The following is a 17,021-nucleotide window of genomic DNA, read 5'->3' as shown; positions in this document are numbered from 1 at the left end:
CAAAAATTCTGAGACAGGTCTTATGTAGTCCAGGCTGATTTTGAACTCACTATAAAGCTGAGGATAACCTTGAACTCATGATCCTCCTGCCTCCACCTCTGAGGTTCTGGAACTACAGGCATGTGTCACCTTTACTTGATAGTCTTATTGTTTTATAGATGGGAAACTGAGGCTCAGAAAAAGGAAGAATACTTGCAAGACCCATGGCCGGAAGACAGAAAGGTATTTGAAGTCGAGGTGTTTGGGGGTGAGATGACTCAGAGAACAAACACACCCGCAACCTGATGACCTGAGTCTGATTTCTGGAACTGACATGATGGAAGGAGAGAACCAGCTCTCGTAAGTCACCTGGCCTCCGCATGCACGCCATGGTGTGCACACGTGCATACACACACACACACACACACACACACACATACACACACACACATTAGTGATAAAAGAAAGACCTGCATGGCTCCCCAAACTTTCATCAAGACCTCCCACCCCTATCCCTACCTCTCCTCAGCAGAGATCTCGTTAAGCACCATGGAGCCCAGAACATGAGCCGCTGGGGGCTGCAGACGCCCACATATCCTGCTGGGTGACTAGCTGCTGGGCTGAGGGCTGGTTCCTTTTGTCCCTCAGTTCTAAGGTCATTTCAGAAACCACAGGCAGGGCTGCCTCCTGATCTCGAGAATACGGATTTTTTTTTTATTTCCTCTTTTATAATTTCCGAAGTTATCGAAGCTTTAGGAACAAACAGCTATAATTTTATAACGCCTCCCAATCTTGTTTGCAGTAGGAGAAATTGGAAGGCAGACAAATGTCCAGCTGTGTACTGAGATCCACAGCGTAAGGCCAGCCAAAGTGTCTGTCACAGGTCATATAGGCTCCGTGTTGGAAGGTCATCAGCTGCATGTCTGGCATCCCAGGTCACCTAGGCAGGGGCAGACTCTCTTCGGTCCTCACCTTTGCTCCTGCCACTCCTGCTCCTGCGGTGTCCTCCTCCCATCTCCACGGCCAGACTGAAGTCACCTTTTAGGGCCCCGTCCCACCCAGTGTTGAAGGGCACTGTAAAGCGCTGCATCTCCCAGTTGGATTGGCCATTGCCCACTTCCTCTGATCAGTGAAGATACTTTACGTGGACCCATTTAGTGACCTTTATTATCTCCTGCCTTGCCCTGGAGTCACCTGCACCCAAGTCCGTTTCGGGGGTGGGGGTGGGGAGGGGGGCTGCGTAACGTTTACCTATGTAGCTCCAGGGTCGTCCTCAGCCTTGTGTGCGCTATTCTTCCAATGAGTGATGGACTTACAGAACTGTAACAACCCTGTCCTAAAACAGGATCTATTCTGTGCCATGGGAGCTGAAGTGCTCACCACCATCTGCAGCCTCAACCTACTCAATGCCAGTAAACACTTCCAGTTGCGACAACCAAACTCTGTCAGCTTTACCAACTGTCCCCTGCAGAGCAAAGGTGCCTCCTGCTGTGACCCACTGATATAGATTGATAAGGGATTTTCATAAAGCCCCTCGGAGTGGCTAGGAATGCCCATCTGATGGATGAGAAAGGCTTGTGAAGCGCTTTTGTGAAACTGAGTCCTGTACCCCAGCTTCCGGTTTCTAAAGCCAGGGCTTACCCCACATCCCGGAGTCCTCTGAGGACCCCAGCAAAATCTTTGCTCATCTTCTTTGGTATACTGGGTCTAGCTCTGTCATGTCCTTGTCCCTTTCCCTGTCCCACCCCCATAGCCTGTACTAAGTTATGACCCACTGGTTGGCCTGCTGGTATGTGTAGGGTGGATCTCAGGCTGTCCCTGGACATTCCCGTTACATCTTCTTCAGCTCCTTGGGCTCCTCCCCATGTTTGAACACGCTGATGGTGACCTGGCCCGTTTCTGAGCCATACTTGTTCTTGACAAAGATGCCATAGCGCCCACTGTCTTCACTGGTGACCTTATCAATGGTGATGGTGACCTCAGTACCCTTCACCTCCATGTGGTATCGGTCAAGGAAGGAGACAGGCTGGTCATTCTTTAGCCAAGAGATTTCAGGGGATGGGTCTCCTGAGATGACGCAGGTCAGGCACAGGGTCTGTTTTAATTGACAGGAAGAGAGCAATTTTAGTTCCTTGTAACTTGAACTCCGCATCTGCCTTTAAGCCGCACATGGAGAGTTCCCAGTACAGGCAGCTGCTATGAACAAAGGGTATGTGTGCGTGCATGCATGTGTGCATGGGCGTGTTTGCCTGTGCGTTTTAAAAACAAGGTCTCATGTATCCTAGACTGGCCCTGAACTTGCCAGGTGGCTGGGTATGACCTTGAACTTCTCTCTTCCTGCCTCTACATCCTCAGAGCTGGGATACACGCATGCCCAGCTTATGTAGTGTTGGAGATTGAACCCAGGGCTTTGTGCATGCTAGGCAAACACTCTACCAACTGAGCTACGTCCCCAGCTCTTCCAGTGTTCTGTTGTAACCCGTAAAGGGGGACATGTTTTATTTCAACCCCCTTCTCCAACCCTCAGCCTTCTACAGGAAACCTTCCTAGGTAGAATCTTAGATGATTCTCTAGCAATGGCCTACCCAGAATGGCCTGCACTTTGCACTTTTGCTTTTGGTAAGATATATGCCACTGTGACATTACCACATAAATAAGATCATATTGTTTTTAAAAATTTGTGTATGAATGTTTGCCTGCATGTGTGTATATATGTGTGTTCTCAGGAGTCAGAAGAGGGCATTAGATCCCCTCAAACCGGAATTACAGATGCTTGTGAGCCACCATGTGGGTGCTGGGAATTGAACTTGGTTCCTCTGGAAGAGCAGCCAGTGCTCTTAACTGCTGAGCCATCTCCCATCCCTGAAGATTGTATGACTTTAACACCAAGGTTTGTGAATTGAGTTGGGAAGCTCTTGAGTGAGGTCTAAGGCAGAATACTACAACATAATGATGAAGCTCCCAGGCTCTGGAATTAGGCTGCTGGGGTACGAACCTCAGCTCTATCCATCAGGTTGTGTCACACTTAACCACCCTAGGTCTCAGTTTCCCTCGCTGTCAAGAGGGACTAGAACCAATACTCTATTTTCAGTGGTTGCCCCGAGGAGATATGTACTAACATGTACTAGTAGCCTGCAGAAAGCCAGCAGGAGACTTTGAAATCACTACAGCTTTCAAGGGTTCTCTAGTTGAACTCTCGTGGAAGCCAGAGGCACAGGCTCCACCAAGACTCTAAAGATGGGACAGAGGCGGGTGGAGCACAGGGGTCTGACACCAGGCTCAGATACACATGTGACCATTGAGTCACTTGGCCAGCTGTGGTGGGTCCACCTCCCTGGTCAGCCTGTCCCCTTGGGCTCTCGAATCCATAGCACTCCACTCTATCATGACCCAGAAGGAATCCTCGAGGGGACACAAGCATGGGCTGGCTGGTTGTGGGTTGGGAGGAATGGTACCTTATCTTCCATGATGGTGGCCACGTCTGGCAGGCCCCTCACCACCTTGGCCCGATCTGGAATGGAAAGAAAAGACCTGAGTGCTGAAGTTCTGCCAGCTGCCCTCCTGCCCAGCAGCTTTCCTCAGCGTGGAGGGTTAGTATCAGGGAGCCTTCTAGTTTCTGCCTCAACATCCTGTCCCGTGCACTAGGATGAGCGGTACCCAGGAGTGACAGTGATTGCCTTGTCCTCAAGAGAAAGAAGGTGAATGGGATTGCTATGAACTGGAGCTAACAGAATCTACCCAACAAACTTTGTCTCTGACCCATGGGGAAGTGGGCAGGACCAAGAGAGGGCTGGGAAAGTGGCAGCTCTTTGGACACCCTGACTCTGGTCCAAGGAGGGTCCTGGTGGCCACAGGAAGACAGTGTGGTTATAAAATACTAACTAGGGAGTAAATGTGTCCCTTATACTGCACCAGAGGCCATGGGGACACCTAGACCCTGCGTCCCAGAAGTGCAAAAAGTTTGGCGCATATGACTGTTGTCCAGTGTGTGCAAGGGAGAAGGATCCTGAATCAGACAGGAAAGGTCCCAGAGATGGACACTGCCCTGGGCAGGTGCTGTGGAATGGCCCTTCTGTACACTGTGAATATGTATTACTCTCATTGGACTAAAGAAGCTGATTGGCCTATAGCAAGGTAGGATAAAGTTAGGTGGGACAATCAAACAGAGAATGCTGGGATGCAGAAGGGCGGAGTCAGAGGGTCAACAGGTAGTTGCAGAGGGAGCAGGAGATGAATGTGCCATGCTAATAAAGGTACTGCCACATGGCAGAGTGTAAATAAGGAATATGGGTTAACTTAAAATGTAAGAGCTAGTTAGTAACAAGCTGGAGCTATTGACCGAGCTTAATTAATATTAAGCCTCTGAGTGATTATTTGAGAGCAGCTGCAGGACAGGAAAACTCCGCCCACAGGCAGGAATTTGCACCAGCTCTCCACAGCTAAGGGAGCGGACCCATTTTTCTCACTGACTCTGATTTCTCCAGCCCCAGCAACCATATGTAGTCAAGTTTAAATTCCTTCTATGGGAGTCCTGGCTGGGAGGGGATATTTGTGTCAGGCATATAACTTTTTCTATTTTTTTTTTTTCTGGAGCTGAGTACCGAACCCAGGGCCTTGCGCTTGCTAGGCAAGCACTCTACCACTGAGCTAAAACCCCAACCCGACTGGCATATAACTTGGTGATGGTGTAAGGGTCCCCTCTGTCCTGAGCGCATGTGAGGCTGGCTTTTGGATGTACCGTCTCCCCTAATGTTGGCTGACACGGTAAGCTCACTTGGAACCTTGAATTGTCAGGGCTGCAGTTACATATCCAATGCTTGTCCTTCCCGTCACTTGGGGACAGTAGGGAACAATGGCATCATGCAGGGAGGGTCACCAACATCTCTGTGTTGATGGTCCTGCAGTATACTTTACACTGCATCTAGCCATCTAGGTCCCTTCCTTGTCAGGCTGGCAAGGCTGTGGGACTCTGCTGCCGCCACTGTCTGTCACTGAAATCCTATCACCCATCACTGAGCCAGGGAAACCTGAGGGTTATAGTCCCAACACTGGGCTGTTCAAAGCCAGCTTGGGTGGGGCGGGGTGGGGGGGACCTCATAAGTGGGGCAGATTTGAACATGGATTAATGTTTTTTTTTTTGGGTAGCTCAGAAGCTGTGTCACATCCCCTGGGCCTGGGGCAATTCTGGGTTAGACCCATCATCACCTCCATCCCCCCTCCCCCAAGCCTCATATTCAAGTTCCAGGTCATCCTCTTCTTAAGGCCGACTTGGAAAGGCTAGCTCATTCCTCTCAGTTCCCTGCCTTTGGGGTTCCCACCAAGAGTTGTGTGCACCCACTCGGCACCAGACCCACACCAGGCCTGTCTAACCCATGACTTCCTTATCCATCTGTCTTTTTACAGCTAGCTCCCAGGTGTCCCCAGTAGCCCAGTGAGGCCCCAGAACTCCATGGAGCCTGCTGGGGAGCTGGGACTTTGGCTGTCTGCCAGCAGGCTGGGTTCTAGAGAAGCCAGCTTAGACTCAGGAACGTGAGGAAGGAGAGCACTGGGGACTCACTCTTCTCAATGACGGCCAAGGCCCTGAAAGACAGAAATGGGAACACAGTGTTGTGTTGTCGCATGTCATTTCTCTTACCCTGTGAGACCAGGAAGGTGGAGCTGGATAGGGCTCCGGGAAGGGGCCCGAAAATAGTCACTCCACCCCTTCGGGGGCCCCGTGATTCACAAGGAGACTGTGGGGGACACTTACTTCAGTCTCTGGTGCTCTGCCAGGGCATCGTCAAAAGCTGTAGGACAGAGAAGCAGGACAGGGCTCAGGGGACTCTTGGTAACTTCCCTCCCATTCCAGGATTCTCACAGGGCGGTGCGAGGCTTGGAGGAGGAGAGAACTTCCCAAAAGTTGGGACCCTCTTTTCTCTTTATCTTTTGAAGACAAGTTCCCACTGTGTGGCCTAGGACCTGACTTTGAACCTGCCTCTACTTCCTAAGTGTTAAGATTGCAGGGATGTATGTGCCTCCCTGTCTGACCTCATTACGGAATTTTCCTTTAAAATTTTTGTTTTGTTTTGATTTTTTGAGACAGGATTTCTCTTTGTAGCCTTGGCTGCCCTGGAACTCGCTTTGTAGATCAGGCTGGCCTCAAACTCACAGAGATCTGCCTGCCTCTGTCTTCTAAGTGTTGAGATTAAAGGCGTGTGCTATCAGCCGCTCGGCTAAAATTTTTTTAAAAATTATAATTATTGTGCGTGGATGTGAAGGTCAGAGGACAATCTCACGAAGTTGTTTCTCCTCTTCCATTTTTTTTTTTTTTTTCTGAGACAGGGTTTCTCTGTGTAGCTTTGTGCCTTTCCTGGATCTTGCTTTGTAGACCAGGCTGGCCTCGAACTCACAAAGATCCACCTGCCTCTGCCTCCCGAGTGCTAGGATTAAAGGCATGCACCACCACCACCCGACTCCTCTTCTATTTTTATGTGGGTTCTGGAACTCGACCTCAGGGCACCGGGTTTTTGTAGCGAATGCTTTTAACCCCTGAGCCATCTTGTCACCCCTCTGTCCTCTGTGGTGAGTGAGACAAGGTTGTATGTAGTCTGGGCTGGTCTCAAGTTCACTATGGAGCTGAGGATGACCTTGAACTCTGGATCCTCCTGCCTTAGCGTGGGGACTACAGATGTGTGCCACACTCCCTACCCCATGTGATTTTCTAGAAAGGCCTCTCAGCACACAGACAGACAGGAGGGTGGCTTACCTTGCCCAGACAGATCTGCTGAGAGTTGTCGGACTTCTTTCCCAGCAGTTATCTCCAGGGTGTATTTGCCCTTATCCGAGTCCTTGGGGTCCAGGATGTGGAGCCAGATCTCATCCAGGGTGGTGCCCGCCCTTACCCGGTCGCCACTCTCCAGACGCTTGTCTCTGAATGCAAAGGCAGAGAATGGCTAAGATTGACTGTGGGTCTGATTCTCTGTCCACAGACCCTCTTTTGGGTGTTGTTTTCAGATGGGGGACTGAGAAGTGTGACCACCCACCAGACAGTTGCTATAGATCCATTCACAAATTCATTGTTCAGGGTTTCATTCATCATCTGACCATCATTCACCCATTCATTGTTCAGGGTTTCATTCATCATCGGATCATCTATTCATTCAGCATTCAAACACCCATTCCTTTCTTCCTTCTTTCATCAAATCCCATGGCAGATCAACTTCATACAAAAGCTGGGTCTCTATCTGTCCTACGACCTGCAGGCTGGGACAATGAGCAAATGGCCTTCTTGAAGCAGTGACTTCCCTGCCCTTGGGAGTCACTCCCCCACCTCATTCCCAGCTTAACCCTCCTAGGGTTTCTGCCCAGTCATTCCTAACTCAGAAACCAGCGAAAGTTCAACTTTTTCTCTTCTCTACTTACATTTCCTCCCTGAAGACACCAAGCCCGTGTTCCCAAGGTTCTGTTGCCCAGGCTTATTGTCACAGAGCTCAGGAGCTCTGGCTGGAAAAGGGGCCCCCATCATCCCGACACTTCCTGTGGTCCTCACACTCTCTCATTGTACAGATTTGCCCAAGTTGGTCCAGACTTTGATATAGAGTGGGTGCAGCCACGACTACTCCACAGGACCAAGACACACACGTGACAAGACGCGCTACGGAGATCCCGTTCTCAAATTATCTGGGGGATTTCCTGTCCTGACCCTCCCACAGCTCTCTCTGGCTGTACCTGCCTCCTGAGCCTGGCTACCCGGGTTTGCAGAGGCCCACAAGTGTACCATCACTCTTGTGACTGGCTCTCCCTGATTCCCGAATCCTCTCCTCCCTTGGTTTCCAGACACTGCTCTAGGACCACAATCCTGTTGTCATGGAGACCTCAGAGAAGTGGCCCTACCACCAGCTTTCCCATCTTCCCTGGGGGAAGACTCTTCTATCCCTCTCATTCCTGTGGACAGACCTGTGTAAGAACTTCCCCTCTGCTGATCCCTTGGGTCTGGGACCCGTGGGAGGACTAGGTAGGGGAGTAGGAGAATCCTAATGGGGCAGGTGCTGGGATCTTTCAGCTTGCACAGTCTCTGGTTCAAGGCCAACCTACTTGTGGAACCAAGCGGTCTTCATGTAGTCCACGTGGTAGTATTTGACCTTGCTGAAGAGCCGGATCCCCTCCTCAGTCCCCTGGATTTTCAGCGGCGTTGCCGAGAGAGCTGAGGATGCAGAGGTCAAAGGTGAGTCTCCCCAAGGAGCAGTGAGTGGTTTGCTTTGGGCCCAGCCCGCTTGCTGCAGCTCTGGGCCGTAAGGTAGGAACACAATACTGTGTGGGGGCTTCTGTCCCCGTCACGAGGGCAGACACTAGACCCATGCCCGCAGCTGAGGCTGCTGGGGGGAATCCTTGGAGGCTCATTGGCATCAGGACAAGGCAAAGAGGAGAAGAATGCTCACTTACCACCAATCCTGCCCAGCTCAGTGAGGACAGCATCCAGGGCTGGGGAAGACAGAGAATGTTCAGCTGGGTGGGTTCCCTTAGGGATGTCCAGGGGTGGTGGCAGTGTCTTTGGAGAAGGGTGAGGGAACTCAGAGTCTCTCTGAGGGTGGAGAGCTCTGGAGAATGACTCGGGAGTGGGGGGGTTCTTGGGTGGTGAGTGACGGATCAGGCATTAACACTGATATCCAATAACTTTCTTGTGAGCTGTGTTAACCAGCAGCAAGAACTGCAAGTGCCCTCTGTGTGTGTGGGGGGGTCTTCAAGCCCGGATTAACTGTGACATACCACAGTAGCACACCAGGTCCCTACTATTGGCTAGCTGTGCAATCTTGGGCAACTCAATTGCTCTGTGCCTCAGTTTCCCCAAGTGATATGGAGAGCCCATACATCTTAGGCCACGAGCCACACCACAGTCTCTTGCTCCAGTGTGGCCCATCTCTGACATCACTGGCTCCTACCTTCACCTGTGAGGTCCAGGACAGTGTCATCTTCTCCTCTGTCATCAGAAACCACCGCTCTGTAGATTCCCTGGTCTTCCTTGGAAAACTACAGAAGAAGATGACAGTGTGTGCAAGGGTCCCAGAAGGAGAGGTGACAGCAAGTCAGGAGGTCCCAGGTCCCAACCCTACGTGGCCTCTGTCAGCTCTGGAGTTGGTGCGTCTAGGAAGTATGTGCATGTATGTCTGTGAGTGTGTGAAAATGTGTGTGAGAGTGTGTGTGTGTGTGAGTGTACCTGTGAGTATGTGAGTGTATATGTGAGAGTGTGTGTGAATGTGTGTGTGTATGTGTGAGAGTTTGTATGAGTGAATGTGGTATGTGCACACACATGCACACGTGTGTGTGCTGAGCGTAGAAATGGACACCCTGTCTGGATTCCCAGGAGGCTCCTTGGAGCCCAGCTCAACTCAGCACGTCCAGCCTGGGCAGAACTTGCCTGTAGAAGACACAAACTCTCCAACATGCCCTGAGATCTCCCTGAGGCCCTGATACAAGGATCCCTGCAAGGTCCCCAGAAGAAAGCATGTTTTCCTTGGCTCAGAACACGGGGTCCTTCTGGCACGTGTTTGCAGTCTCAAATTAAATCTGAAGCAACAACCACCGAAGTAAGAACCTGATTGCCCTTTTGAAAATGTTTGCTGAGGATGGAACCTTGATCTCTCATGTGCTAGGCAAAGCATCTAAGCTAGCCTCGGCCCAGGGGTGTGCTTTGGGGGCAGGAAGCAGAGTCAGAAGAGACATCTTATCAGAAGGCAACTCCTTTAGGGCTCCTCAAAGGTCCCTCCCACCCAGGCCACCTCCACATAGTGCCTTTAGGGCAGGATCCAAGGCAGAGGTCGGTCTTCCTCTACAATACAACATCCTCTTTACCCACAGAAGGCCATAAAGTCCCAGTCATATTGGGGTGGTACTGGAGAGGGCAAAGGTCCCTAGAGTGGCCACTGGGGTGGACAGAAGACCAAGGACGCCTCAGCCTTGTGGAGCAGACATGGCTGCACCCATTGGGGAGTGATTTCTGACCTCATGTCCTTGCATTTCACCCGGCAGAGCCTCAGTTTACTCATGTGTGAAGCAGCTCTGACATCCTTGCTGTCTATGTACCCCAGGTTCTGAGAATGAACACCACAAAAGCTAGAAAGCTCCGCCTCCACAGGACAAGTGACTGTATCAAGAGTCCATTGGTGGATTCTTGGCGCCTGACTTCTCTGGTCTCGGTCTGTGAGACCAGTGAACCTGCCGGGGAGTTGCTTTACAATACACCTCTTGTTACACTTTTTCAGTTCAGCTTGCTTCGGCTTACTTCATAGGTGGAGAAACTTATTATGGGGGTGGGTGGGCAGAAAACCTATTAGGGATCATAGGCTTGTGATCCTACTACAACCAGCTCAGGATTAAACCTTTCAAGTCTCATAAACTATTCAAGTGAAAATTCCTCACAGGCCAGGCGATGGTGGTGGCTCATGCCTTTAATTTCAGCTCTGGGAGGCAGAGGAAGGCAGATCTCTGTGAGTTTGAGGCTAGCCTGGTCTACAGAGTAAGTTCCAGGACAGCCAGGACTGTTTCACAAAGAAATCCTGTCTCGAAAACCAAAAAAAAAAAAAAAAAAAAAAAAAAGAATCCATAAATATTAAGTACCTACTGAATGACACACCCCTTTGAGGTGCATGCTTCACAGTGACAAAGGCTGACAGGGCACTGTCCTGGTCAAGGGTGGGAGAAGACCCTGGACTCATTACTTCCTTTCTAGTCGGAACCTGTGATCAATTGTCCAGTGCCCTCAGCACCCAGCCAGAAGGTCCCGGAAGTCAGCAGCAGACAGAGGCATCTGGCAGGTGGGGAATCAACCTGGGATTGCTCTCCCAGCTTGCCTTAGTCCTCTGGGGACTGTGTGTAGGAAAGAATCTGGCTCCAAGCCTGCTTTTCTCTGGACCTGCCTCACTGGAGGACATCATCCCTTCCTCAGCCCTAGACTGGTACAGGGAGCTCACAGAGAACAGATAACTGTAAGGTTGGAGAGGGCCAGTTGTAAGGATTATGTCCTTAATTACGTCACCAGCCTGCGACAGCATCCCAGTCTAAAAAGCGGGCGTGCCCTTTGTGCGTTCTCTTTCCTTCTGTACTCCCCCCTCCATGCAGTTATCTCTCTCTCCCTCTCTCCCTCTCTCCCTCTCTCTCCCAATAAAGCTCTAGAAAGGTAACTATGGCTCGTGACTCTCCGCTGCCACTTAACCAATACCAGTGACTAGCCCAAGGCTGCAAATGCTGGATCAGAACCAGACCTGGATCCCAAGAGAGGAAAAAAAATTAGTAACAAGTAATACTAGGCCTGTCTTTTGAAACATTTGTGTCCCAGTTTTTAATGTTAATTTTGAGTTTAAAAAAATTGCATAATTTTTTTTTTTTGGACTCTTGTAACCTAGGCTGGCCTCAAACACCTTATTTAGTTGACAATGACCTTGAACTTCTGATCCTCCTGCCTCCCCATGGGACTGTAGGCAAGCACTTTCACATTTGGTTTATGTGGTGCTGGGGAGTCAACACAGGGCTGTGTGCATACTAAGCAAGCTCTTTACCAGCTGAGCTACATTCCCAGGTCCCTGTTTTTATCTTCTAAAAAACACTCTCTTTAAAAATTTTATGTGTATAAGTGCTTGTTTGCTTGTGTATCTGTGCACCACGTGAGTGTAATGCCCATGGAGGCCAGAAGAGGGCGTCAGATCCACTGGAACTGGAGTTACAGACAATTGTGAGCTGTCCTGTGGGTTCTGGGAACTGGAAATTTGGGTCCTCCGCAGGAGCCGCTGAGGCAGCTCTCTAGTCCCTGGTATTTATCTCGCCGGGTTCTGGTGCTCCCGTGTGACTGGCTATGCTCCGGCTCCACCCAGTGCTCTTGGTGCTGCCCGGTTGGCAGCTGATCAGGGTGAACCTGGAACTCCAGCCACACTTACCGTCTCAATGCCGAGAAGCCCGTCTCCCGTCTGTGGGTTGTACTGACCACTGGGAGCCTCTTTCTTCTGGAAGAGCCACTGAAAGCGAGTCTCCTTCTTGGTGTTGGTCACCTGAGGGCAGTGTGAGGGGACGCCATCAGTCCACCGGACTTTCCATTTAAAAACAAAAGCCTAACTCGGATAGCTTCTTCACAAGCACAGCTCCTCCTGCTGAGACTCACTAGTCAGCTGACCCTTCCTCACACCATAGGTCTCCTCTGGATCCTGACTTTTCCTAAAGTTACATCCCGCCTCTTGACCCTTTCTGCTGTTTTCTTGTACACACTTCTTAACGAGTCAGATGACATCTCCTCCGGGAAGTCTTCCTGGAGGTGCCCCAGAGTGTCTCTTCTGCCCTATAATTAATACAGTTTTCTTGTATACATTTTTTTAACGAGTCAGATGACATCTCCTTCGGGAAGTCTTCCTGGAGGTGCCCCAGAGTGTCTCTCCTGCCCTATAATTAATACATTTCCTGACTGTGTCTGGTCAACCACAAGGCATGCTGTTTTTCAGTAATTCTGCCTTGCGTTGAGGGTTCCCAGAGGCCTAAGAGAACTATGTATGACCAGGGCCTCCTGAGCCCTGGCGGTTTCCTTCTCAGTTTGTTGGTGAGGGGCCCTTGCATGTTATCAAAGGAGCTATGAGATGCCGGAAGGACCTGGGCTCTGGAGGCAGGGTGACTCGGTTGGGACCCAGCCCCTGTGACCTGTGTCTTCAGCTACTTCCTTATTTGTTTTCTCATCTCTGAGGTAAAGTATAGATGACTGCGAGGCAGGTGAAATTAACTCATACCTCGGTGCACTGAGCAGTGTCCGGCAAGGGTTAAAATAAACAGGAAGCCCCGTCAACACAGAGAACCTTCACTAGCTCCCAGCTCTCTGGGGCTGGGAAGCTGCTGATTCAACTCACACTAATCCTGCACCCCCCCCCCCCACGTGTATGTCTGTGTGTGTGTGTGTGTGTGTGTGTGTGTTATGTGTGAGTGTATATGTGTGTAGATGTGTCTACATATGTGTGTGTATATGTGGATATGTATTATGTGTATATGTGTGCATATATGTGTGTATGTATGTATGTATGTGTGCATGTGTGTATGTGTCTATGTATGTATGTGGGGGGGGCACTTCCCGGGTGTGGGATCAGCCAGGCACAGGAGATAAAATTCCAGGATGGAGTGGGCAAGGACAGCCACTGGGCTTGGGGATGAGTCACTGGGCCGATGGCAGAGTGAGATGGGTGGACACTTGCCTTGCATGTCAGAAGCACTTGGCAGTCCTCTGTGACTTTCCACTTCAAAGGCTCCTGGAAATAAGGACCTGCAGGGGACGAGAACACATTCATGAGTCCTGTGCTTTAGGCTGAGCCAGGGCGCCACCTGGTGGTCAGACAGGGGAACTCAGCTGCTAAAGACCCTGGTCTCCAAGACCAGGACAAGGGACTGGGGTGAAGCGACGAGCCTGGGAGCTCCTTAAATGAAAATAACTTCAACGGCTCTTACCCTGCTTTCTCTTCCAGTCTCTTCTGGTTGCATCTGCCTTCCTCAGGAGCTTGTCAAAATCTGTGAATACATCGGGAGGAAGCAGCGTGAGTGGAGAGCACAAAGGTCCCTAGAGTGGGCGCTGGGGTGGACGGACAAGCAGGGGCGTGCTCCGCGGACCCCAGCGCTGTGAGCGGAGAGCCTCGGGAGGGTGCGCAGGGAAGGGTGGGTTCAAGCTGGCGGGCAGGTGCTTCAGGGAGGGGTGGGGCCCGGCTGACCGTCGTCCACCAGGGTGAGGGTGATCTGGTTCTTGGCTTTTCCATCTTGGAGCTGGGCGGTGTACGACCCCTTGTCATCTTCGGACAGTTGCTGGATGATAACCTCCACCAGGCCCTTCTCTCGGACAAAATTGATCTTGCGGTTCTGAGGGAACAAATCCCAGAGTCCTTTTTTGGGCATTTCCTGTTCTGGGAGCTCTACCAAGGGGCACACCTCAGAATGTGATCAAGATTGGGGTGCTATGTGCAGAACTGTCAATGTCCAGGGAGTGGGGGAGGGGTTCCTGGTTCCTGAGAGAATAGATTGGGGTCCCCAGCACCCTATGCTTTAATTAATTATAATTTAATAATAAACTCTGTACCTTCAGTATGTCTCATTGTTGGTTATTTTCAACTTTTTTTTTTTTACAATTTAAGTGAAAAATTACACTTTAATTTAGTGTGTGTGTGTGTGTGTGTGTTTTGTGGGGGTGGGGAATGCATAGGCCACAGCACATGTGTGGAGGGGTCAGAGAACAATTTGTGGGAGTCAGTTCTGTTTTCTCCTTCCATTATGTGGATCCTGAGGATTGAACTGATGTCACCAAGCTTGGTGGTAAATGCCTTTGCCCACTGGACCATCTCTCTCCCACCCCCAGTTTTTTGTTTAAATGATCGATTGATTTATATTTTATGGGTATGGATGTTTTGCCTGTCTGTCTGTCTGTGTACTATGCTCATGCAGTGCCCATGGAGACCAGAAGAGGACATCAGATTCTTTAGAACTGGAGTTGTGAGCTGCCATGTGGGTGCCGGGCATCCTCTGCAAGAACAGTCAGTGCTCCTAACCACTGAGCAATCTCTCCAGCCACTGGTCCCCATAATTTTTTGAAGCAAAGTCTCATGTAGCCCAGGCTGGCCTCAAACTTGCCCTGTAGCTGAGGATGACCTTGAACTTCTGATCCTTCAGCCTGAACCTCCTAAGTGATGAGATCACAAGCTAGTACTACCTACGCCCAGTATTCCCTTTACAATTTAATACTCACTCTCTAGAAATAGCAGTCATTTACATCCTGCTGCACACTAACAGTTTAAAAGTTTTATTCTCTGAATTTAGGTCCTTACTACCCCTGGCTTTATTTGCATGTATGATTGAAGGGAATGACTTACTTATATTTTTCCCTAAGGATGGCTGATTATCCAAACAATGTACACTGAAAGCCTCTAGACCAGTGGTTCTCAACCTTCCTAATGCTGTGACCCTTTAATACAGTTCCTCATGTTGTGGTGACCCCCCCAGCCATAAAATTATTTCATTGCTACTTCATAACTATAATTTTGCTACTGTTATGAATCAGAACATAGATATCCATGTTTTCTGATAGTCTTAGACGATCCCTACAAAAAGGTTGTTCGACCCCCGAAGGGGTTGAGACCCACAGTTGAGAACCACTGCTGTAGACTTTACAGTGCCTCTCATGACATGTGGCAAGCTCAGTGTGTACTCTTTTTTTTTTTTTTAAAGATTTATTTATTTGTATACATGTATCCCTGCAGGCCAGAAGAGGGCGCCAGACTCATTACAGATGGTTGTGAGCCTCCACGTGGTTGCTGGGAATTGAACTCAGGACCTTTGGAAGAGCAAGCAGTGCTCTTAACCTCTGAGCCATCTCTCCAGCCCCCAGTGTATACTCTTTACACACAGCTTTCAGAATACTCCCAGGCTTATTCTTTTTTGATCCTGGGAAAATGTGCCCTGCTGTGCAGATACAGAGAGGGAGGTAGAGAAGGGAACACGGGGCACCCGCAGGGCTGCTCATGCATTCCCCACATCTGTGTGATATTTCCTCTGATCCAAACCATCATCCCCTTCTCTGGAAAATCTATTTCCTCCATCCATCCGTCTGTCCATCCATCCCTCCCTGCCTTCCTTCCTTCCTTCCTTGGTTCTAACTCAGGGTCTTGCCCATGCTAGGTGTGTGCTCTACCACTGACTTGCATCCCTGCCCTAATCCATGTTTGCCACATGGAGATGAAATCCGCAAGTGACCACTGTCATGAGACTGAATGAAACTGTCACATTTCCAGGTAAAAACAATTGAATGTCAACAGCCCCTTCTAACCTATTTACATTCCCCATGCATTAAAATGAGAACAAGACAATACTCTTGTATAAATATCATTTAAAATAAAACCCATGTATTTCGGCATGTAGATTCCTGGATACAACGCACTACCCCTGACCTACAGTCACAGCCCATTGCTCTGATTTGTAATGAGAGGGGGGAGAAAGCAAAGGATGAGAACAGGAAAACGAACAAGTAAAACAGCTGAGAGAAGAGCAGATCTTCCCTGGATGTCTGTTGAGCCTGGATGAAAGTGCTATAGATTTCTATCTAAAGCAGAGGTTTAGGCTTGGGAAACTGTCAGCCCCAACATAGGCTTTCCATCTTAGGGATGCCGGGGAGGACATTTGAAAGTGGCAGTGGGTGTGGAAAGTGCTTTGTAGACATGTCCCCTGAACTGGTTAGTAACCAGTACTCCTGTGTCCTCTTCCTGTCCACACCTGTCATGTATGGGGAAAACCAGGACTTGTACAAAACAGATGCACACCCCACACCCCTCCCCCGAAATGGCAGCTATTTCTGAAATGACAGCTGGTCCCAGGCACCAGCTCACAGGTGAGGCCTTGGGGCAGGGGAGCTCCCCAGGGGCTGTGGGCACCATTTACCGGTGAGCTGAAGATCTCTTTCTCGTTGAAGATGAGGTGCAACTCGGCAGCTGGCGACAGCTTCTCCACCTCCAGCCAGAGCCGCACCTCGCCTTGCTCGAGGATGTCCACGTTCCAGCCAGAGATCAGCTTGATGACTGGGAGACACAGGAAGGGTATGGGGAGGAGCCTTCTCCTCTCCGAACTCTCCTGGCCCCACCCAGCCCCACCCTTGGCAGTGAATGTGGGAGACACTTGCAGAGCCTGAAGGAGCTGGGCCTGGCTGGAGGCCTGCAAGCTCTCTGCAGACTGAATTGACCTCAGAAAAGCATTTCCTCGTCAAGGCACCTTAAACGCTGGAGTCTGGGCTTCACCCCCGCCCGTTCTGACTTGGCTGGGGCATGGCCTGGGAGCAAGAGTTGGAAAAGTTCCCAAGGTGATTCTAATACGTGATAAAGTGTTGGACTGGATTTAAGGATTCTACCATCCAGAGACAAAGGAAGGAAGTGGAGGTTTAGATGATCTCATGTCCAGATGTCTCAAGAGCTGATAAGGAGGAGGATGATGGTGGTGGTGGTGGTGGTGATGGTGATGATGATGATGGGTGGGGATGATGGTGATGATGATGGTGATGATGGGTGGGAATGATG

The 17,021-nt window shown here is 50.2% G+C and overlaps 1 protein-coding gene across 1 annotated transcript in view; it reads right to left on the bottom strand.

The window, feature by feature from the left end:
• Window positions 1-767: 767 nt before the first annotated feature.
• The window catches only part of Myom3 (myomesin 3), a 51,207-nt gene continuing 34,953 nt past the window's right edge, over window positions 768-17,021 (bottom strand). The window contains exons 24-36 of the mRNA XM_059256192.1: window positions 16,393-16,529; window positions 13,683-13,827; window positions 13,426-13,485; window positions 13,176-13,243; window positions 11,886-11,996; window positions 8,898-8,985; window positions 8,401-8,439; window positions 8,053-8,161; window positions 6,725-6,888; window positions 5,729-5,765; window positions 5,537-5,559; window positions 3,435-3,490; window positions 768-2,074 (exon numbers count right to left, since the gene is read on the bottom strand). Coding sequence (XP_059112175.1) covers window positions 1,811-2,074; window positions 3,435-3,490; window positions 5,537-5,559; window positions 5,729-5,765; window positions 6,725-6,888; window positions 8,053-8,161; window positions 8,401-8,439; window positions 8,898-8,985; window positions 11,886-11,996; window positions 13,176-13,243; window positions 13,426-13,485; window positions 13,683-13,827; window positions 16,393-16,529 — 1,301 coding nt within the window. The 3' untranslated portion in view covers window positions 768-1,810. The remainder of the gene's footprint in view (window positions 2,075-3,434; window positions 3,491-5,536; window positions 5,560-5,728; window positions 5,766-6,724; window positions 6,889-8,052; window positions 8,162-8,400; window positions 8,440-8,897; window positions 8,986-11,885; window positions 11,997-13,175; window positions 13,244-13,425; window positions 13,486-13,682; window positions 13,828-16,392; window positions 16,530-17,021) is intronic.

The sequence above is a fragment of the Peromyscus eremicus genome, chromosome 2, assembly GCF_949786415.1.
Source record: "Peromyscus eremicus chromosome 2, PerEre_H2_v1, whole genome shotgun sequence".
Taxonomy (NCBI): domain Eukaryota; kingdom Metazoa; phylum Chordata; class Mammalia; order Rodentia; family Cricetidae; genus Peromyscus; species Peromyscus eremicus.
This window is presented reverse-complemented; position numbering and strand designations above follow the sequence as displayed.